Here is a 7,625-nt window from a genome sequence, read left to right as displayed (position 1 = left end):
AAAGTTGTCCACAAACCATGTACTTCTGGTAAATGTAAAGTCCAAATGAAATGTATGATAAATGCACATTTCTGCACGATGAAGAAAACAAATCTGCATTTTAAACTGCATTTTATTGACAACTTCAGTTTACATACAAATACTGCTATCCAAATGCGACCACAGTCCCAGTTGCAGCTTGTCTGACTCGAAAGACACAAGGTCTCAACGTATTTTATTGTGACCCACTTCACATCGCATTAACAATCATTATCAGGTTAAAAGGCGGAATGCAGCAGCTGTTTCATGTATTAAACTACATGCACTTTTTGCGTTAGCCAAGCGCTGATACTTTACTCAACGTCTTTCCGACACTTTGCAGACGGATCACAATGGTGTTATTATTTCCAACGTGCATCATGTGGTTGTGGCTGTGGTTTTGTTCTATAACCACACAGAGGGAAATGATCGGACACTTAATTTACTGCTGCAACGAGCGTGCGCAAAAGCAGGAAGTGCATGGCAATATACCCAGCAGCTGTCAATCAACCATTGTGAGCTGCACTACTGGAGAGAGGCCAGCCATAACAGGGAACAACATGAGGGTGTGTGGGTGATAAAACAGGCCAAACAGCTGAGCTAGGAGTTCACAGTCTTCAAGAAAAAAATCATCAGGAAGCAGAATCATAAATAAGTATGTTTTTATTTTACATCCTTTTGTTCAAAGATTATAGACTTCAACTGTTCATAGCAAATGGAATTGTTAAATACTGTACACTGCACACTTTCCCAGTGCATCTTTTCACCAACATTTGAGCGATTATTTCATTTTCTTCATCTTCAAAATAAGACATAGCATCGGATTAAATAGTATCAGTGTATGATGTAAACATTTTTTTGAAAAAGCAAAGGAAGGGGGTTGCGACATTTTGTGAGCATAAGGGAAAGAAACTTCAAATGTCCATGTTTTGACCTCAGTAGTATCGAAAAAACTACACTTTCCAAACCAAGGTTACAACAAATATATGCTACATTTACCCAAGTTTTGAGAACAGTAAAATTCACACATTTTCTGAGCTGCCAGCAGCCAAAGTGTCTGAAGAGGCCACACCCACTGCAATCATGTAAGACAGGAATGCATGAGTAGAACTGGAAAAGTCTGTGTCAGGTAAACCCTGTACTGTCTATTTAGTCTGTGCAACAGGTTGGCCAAACATCTGTGCTACAAACAGATCTTCATTTAAGGACATCCGGTTAAAAGTCGATTTTTCAAATATCGTGCCAGGCCTTTTCAACTTCGCTAATAGGCAACACGTACACAGATACAATGGCGTCACATATCACAATAAAAAACTAAGCACAGAATTGTATCATAGCTGAGATCTTCTTCGTGACCTTTCATTTTCTCACATTGTCTGAAAATGAAAGTCCCGTCGAGTCAAATAAAAATAGCTATTGTCTAACACACGTTTAAGGGGTAGGTCAAAGTTAAACGGTTAGGAAATAGTATATATATATATTTTTTTTAAACATTTTTGCTTATTGTGTTGCTCTACTTGGCATACCAGCACCTTGACACCTCGTTGTACAAGTACTGTAAGAGTGGGTTTTAAGAGGAGGTAGTACAAATTACAGCCGACCAAAGGCTCACAGCTTGACCGCTTCACTTAAATGACAGTAGGTTTGATACATTCATGTAGTTTACCTGCACAGAAAAGTAACAAGTACAGTAGACCGTTTTTCTCATTAATGCAACTCTTTCTCACCAAATCTCCTACACATAATAATCATACAGTACATGCAATCATTATCCAGGAGCTACCACAGTAAAAAAAAATAAAAAATCAACCATAACAAAACAAAAAACAACATAGAAAAGGTGAGTTTTGTGCTGAAATCCTTCATTGTCCAGTAATTTTACTTCATATATAAAAAGGTGGATACTGACCTATTGCCCCTTGTCACTCACAAAGTATGAAACCCCCACAATGCATTTCACATAATAAAACACTGAGCATGATGTCTAAGACCTGCTTGCACCGTCTCATTACACCACAACAGTCAATACAACAAATGTATATATCAAAAATAGGTTCTCTTATTGAATCTTTGTCTAAACCTTTAACCATTGTCTCAGCTGCTATAAACCAAAGTTACCAGTAACTAAAGCAGTGCGCACATACCCTGTGTGTGTTCACGATATCAGAGAAAAAGCAGCGGTTCAGAGGGCCCTATTGTCCACTGTTGCTTTTTTAATACAGATTTGAACAAATTTTCAGACAAAATCCACAGGTGGTTTCCTCTGGCTGCCAAAGTCCCACTCTGAGGTCGGCTCATCTGTATTTTGAGGCAGCGGGCCGTCCAATAGAAAGTAATGTGTGCCGCTGTCTTTCTGTCCATTTACAATGATGGGAAGGATACAAGGCGACCCCTCACTGTTCTGTCTCTGTAAACCTCGATAAGAGACATATTTGGGATCTGGAGCAAAACTCTGAGTAGGAGGCATCTCTCCGTTGACGTATAAAGGGAGAGTTTTGGGGCTGGGGGTACGTGAACAGCCTCTGGACAGAGGGTCACGGGGTGGGAGTTTGGGTGGTTCATCACTGTAGGCCCCTGAGACCTCTACTGACCAGCGGCGAGGGTCATCTGTCTTATGGAGCCGTGGGGGGATGGGAGGGGGTACTTCAGGCTTGTATGTACAGTGAGTGTTTCGTTTAGACTGGAGGTTCAGAAAAGAGGGTTTGTTAAAAGACCCCGCAGGCCCGGACTGTGTGCGCCGGACTCGTCTCTGAGTCTTGTCTAACAGTCTGGGACACAAGAGTATTTCTTCTTTCTCCTGCCGCTGCCGAGGGGGTTCGTGGCGTTCCTTTGGAGCTTGTGTCTGGTGATGGTTAGACTGCAGGTGGTTTGGTTGGTGGTAGTTTTGTTGCTGTGGATGCTGGTGGTGATGTGTTTGGGTGGGTCTGGGGCTCTGAGGACCATGATCACAGAAAGCACGGTTCAATTGTCCGTGGATCTTGAGGCTCCGCCTGCCAAGTCCAAACCGCACAGGTTTGATAACCTGATCTGCCACGAGCGGGCAGCTTTCGTCCGGAATTGTAAAATGTTCATCAGTGTCCAAGCTGTGTTCAGAACAGGAGTCTATCTGTAGTGGGATGGGAGGTAGGGGCTTGGAGCACCTGCTTGGAGTCTGTGGGGGGCTGCTGCCTTTGCTCACAAACTGTGGCAGTGACAAAATGTGTATGTCTTCAGACGGGCTAGGGGTGGAGGGTTCAGGCATGCAGGACAGGGAGAGGTAGGCTGGACGTGACTTCATCGGGAGTCTCTGTGTCACCGGACTGTGCTTGTCTCCTGCAAACACAACACGGGCTGTTAGCCTTATATTAAGTGAATGCTCACAGTCTGAACAGAAGATAAAAGGAAGTACTTACTTTCAACTCTCGGAGATAGTGGAGGTGAATCTTTGTGGTATGAATGACCTCTTGGATCCGTGTAGGCTGATTTTATACTGAAGCTGTAAAGCACACAAGGCAATTAGAGGTGGATCAGGAAACGCTTTTTAACTTGGATGCTGACTCTATCCTGAAAACTTACTTGTAACCTGCTTCATGAGGGTAACCCCAGGACGATTTGGAGTCCATGCTGTGGCAGCAGCTGCCCCAGAGGAAGGGGTTGTCAAGAGGGAAAGAGGTCTCCTGGGCAGTCAGGCCGACTGTGGACATGCTCCAGGCAGCCTCGGGTCGCATCAAAGCCAGCAAACTCTGAGATCGCCCGGCTGGCCAGCACTTCTACTCCTGCAAGATACAGGGGAAACACACCATATTTACTATGGACACAAAAACACTGTATCCGTCTCAAAAAAAAACAATCACATCATCAGAAAAGTAAATCAATACATATATATAGGAAATGAAAAGATCCCAAAGATATCAAAACACTGATAAAGCTGATGCATCATTCAATTTCATCCCAGAAAGCTCATGGTGTCCAGCTGTAATGTCCGAACCATACACAAAGCTTCCAGTTTAAAAAGCCTCACTGAAATCTCACTTGGCCTGAACAGCAGACAAAAGAAGTGCCTCTCCTGTTACAAAACGTCTATGTTGCAAGAGCTGCTGATGTCAAATGACCTGCATGTTCACGTCAACTCTGTGTCAGTCAGATCGACACGTGTGTGCAACATATATAGACTAATTAAACATTACACAAGAAGAGCCACTTCAACAAGTGGTCTGTTTAGAGTAATAATATCAAATATATATATAAAAAGTATGAAATTTGTGCTTTTGATTGTAGATGACATGCAACACTAATACACAAAGTCTTATACAACTAATTACCTAAGTAGTAATACAACACTTACATGTGTGTAATCAACAAATTTGTGCCAAATTAATTTAGCTATGCTGCAACTGCTGGAGACAGTCACGGTATTTCGTTCAGTGAAGTCTGATACAAGATGGACAAAGTTTAAAGGATCAAGTTGTTGAGACAGATTTTCCATTAGAACTCAAGAATACCTGTGTGCGTTTATGCTGCAAATATGGATAACACAACCCTGCACGCAATATTTAGTCAGTGTTGAAGAACAGGTGCACTGTGCAGACCCACTTGGAGACCACAGATGATGTATGTGCAATGACACGCTGTTCTCCTTATAATGTAGCCGTGCTGATTGAGAACCCCACGGGCCCTTCGCTCCCCTTCGCTCCCCTGCTCTCCAATGAGCTAAAGTTATGTTCTGCCCTGACAGCTGCAGAGAAACAAAGCTCTAAAACAACAGGAAGCCCGGGGCATCAGCAACAGCCAAAACTGCCCCGACGAGGAATGCAATCCCCTCTGTGCCCAGGGCCATTGATTCGGGTTCGAACGGGACGGGAAGCAACATGATATTCGATAATGAACCCCATGGGGCTCCAGCTTCCTCCAGCAACAGGTGCAAAGACAGATCCTCCTGGCAGCCGACCACAAGTGCGCTCACAGAAACAAGATTTTTTACAACGTGGCGTGATCATGCGGCAAATTAACAGGGGATTTATAGATATATATATATACAATTAGTCCAGGACATTTGAGAAGAGTCTTCATGCTCACAAACGTTTTCACAAATGGGCAGACAGACCAAATGTATGACCAAATGTTCCTGCTGAGGGGAGGATTTGTGTGTGTGACAAGTTAATGAAGCTGATCATGGGTCATCACGGGACAGGAGATTTCTGTGCACCGCGGTTCACTTGAAAACATGACCATCCTGATCAATGATCGGAGAACGAAGCTTCGCTGGTTGCTCAAACCGGGACCAGCGTGTCCTACCAAGGCTATGTTGATTTGACAACGCACTGCGATATCTACTGCTACAAATAATACTGTACTACACAGACACATGCTGTACAGTTTGTGCTGAATGCGAAGGCTCTGTGGTTTAACAATCCAGATATGTTTGTTTGCTCAACTTGATATGAAATGAATCAATACATTTTGGCCGGTGTGACTGGAGTCTTTTGCTGCTTCAATAAAGTTTGCACTGAATATGTTTGCACAGGTCAACCCCCCATATAGTCATGAAACACATTGACTTTACAAATCCCACCCTTATCTCTCGCATCAATGGAAAGCGGGACCCTTTGCCAAAAATAGTGAATTGTTTTGATTATTTTTGGTCTTTAGCCTTGTTGTGATCAATGCTTGTATTGTCGGATCTCGGTGAGGAAATATTACATCTCGTCATGAAGAACGGGGCCAAACTGCAAAACGTTTGATCACACGTCCAAATGATCCTTATCCTGATGCACTGAAGGTCCTGTCACCACATCACATTAGAAACACTGTCTTACATCATACAACTGTGACTGGCCGCACACCCAATATTTGGAGGGACAGGTGCCCAGTGTCAATAAATAACTTTACTTTCTCTGTTTCAAACTAAATAGAAGAAAAAAAAACACACACCAAGGGTTAAAGTAAAAAAAAACAACAACAACTAGTCACTTCAAAACGAACCTTTGCCTCACAATTGGAAAGCTCTTTACCTTCGCCTGCTCAACACTCCTTTATAGCAACTCTGTATGACGAACATTTCAACACCCATTTAAGCAATCTCTGCTTGTACGCACCTAGTTGTTCTCTTATCTCACAATGTTTAGTACAGCTATGTGTAAACCTATTTCTTCAGCCAATGATATTCACAGGTCCATAACAGCCACAGAGACATTATATATCACCACCACTATTCACTTACAACTACAATATTTCAATAGTTTTCGTGAAAACAAAACCAAACAAACAAAACCAATATCAATTTGTCCAGGAACTGTGGCATTCATCCATTGGTCATGATTAAACTGTATTGTTATTACACATTTAGCTTAACAAGACACATAAGACACACACACACATCATTTTCTATTCCATCTTATAGCAAATCAGAAGTTAATCAAATGATAAGCCAGTACCTAGGATCATTTTGCAAAATATCACGTTGTACCTTACCCCCATCACTTTCCAAGCGTGATCAAAACCAAGTGTTAAAGAGTTCATTTATCCTTCAGAAAACGATCGACCCCCAGCAGGGCAGTCCCTTGGGCGCGCTTTTGGCTTCTGACAGGACACCCAGAGCGTGGCATGTGTGGGAGGGGGAGGCCTCGGAAGATCACACCCCGCTGGTGACAACCCTGCAGCGGTTTGTGAGCAGCTCTACCAGCTCTACCTGTGCAGCGAGCGGTGGAGCGAGTGAGCGAGCGAGCAAGGGAGCGAGCGAGCGAACGCGCGAGCGCACACCCCCCCTCCCGCCTTTCAGAGATAATAATGGTTAAAAAAGCCCTCGGAGCAGCCAGGTGACTCACACCACCGTATGAAAGCCAGCAATGTGACAATGTCCATGTGGAAATGGATGATACAGAGTCAAAAATCACAGCTCTTTTGTGATTGTTGCGCGTTAAATGGCTCCTTTTTACGCATGGCACAGGATAGATGTGCTGGCTATGCGCCGACCTGCTCATGTAAATAAACGGGCATTTGTTGCACAATAAGACTTCATAATATGACTGAGGCAGATAGGGCAAAATATTCTAAACTGCTAGCTGCTAAAGAGCAAGCTAAGGCGATAGAAAGCTATGAATGGATCCACTCGGTCTCGCGTTGCGTCACCTGGAGCACGCTGGCAACGATTTTCAAAACATTCAATTCACGTTGTGAGCAAACGGCATAAAAAAAATACTTTCCCAACTCACCTAAATAACTTGACTGTGCTCCTCCGCCGCGGACTTGACCCCAGTCTTTAGAGAAAATATAGATCCTCTTTTGTTGTTAATCTCCTCAATGGCCAAACTTCAGGAACGGGGCGCCTGCGTGTCGATCCCGCTCCGGCAATAACGCGTTACTTTTCTAACATTTACCAGGCGGACAGAATTATTTTAAGGTCCAAAGCGCTGTGGAGAAGCGCTGGCTCCTCCCCGCACACTTGCTCTTAAAGACACAGTGTGAAATTGCGCCCGTGTTCCCGTTGCAAAAGTACTGTATGTGCAGTGGGACAGGCTACGCACGCACTACGGCCACTTTGCAAAAACACAACAACAGCAAGTGCACGAGGCTTTTGATGCGCTACCAGATCAGAGTATAGGCCTCATTTCACATTGCAGGACATGTTA

General features: G+C 43.6%; 1 protein-coding gene across 1 annotated transcript; it reads right to left on the bottom strand.

The window, feature by feature from the left end:
- Positions 1-334: 334 nt before the first annotated feature.
- errfi1a (ERBB receptor feedback inhibitor 1a) lies at positions 335-7,415 on the bottom strand. Its single transcript, XM_079579163.1, has 4 exons — positions 7,205-7,415; positions 3,574-3,770; positions 3,407-3,493; positions 335-3,302 (listed from the first exon to the last, which is right to left on the bottom strand). Exons 2-4 carry the CDS (start codon positions 3,723-3,725, stop codon positions 2,255-2,257), a joined length of 1,287 nt encoding a protein of 428 aa, XP_079435289.1. The 5' UTR covers positions 3,726-3,770; positions 7,205-7,415; the 3' UTR covers positions 335-2,254.
- Between the last annotated feature and the right edge of the window lie 210 nt (positions 7,416-7,625).

Source organism: Gobius niger (assembly GCF_951799975.1).
Source record: "Gobius niger genome assembly, chromosome: 20".
NCBI classification, from domain to species: Eukaryota; Metazoa; Chordata; class Actinopteri; order Gobiiformes; family Gobiidae; genus Gobius; species Gobius niger.
The sequence above is the reverse complement of the archived record's forward strand: the minus strand, read 5'-3'. Positions and strand labels throughout refer to the sequence as shown.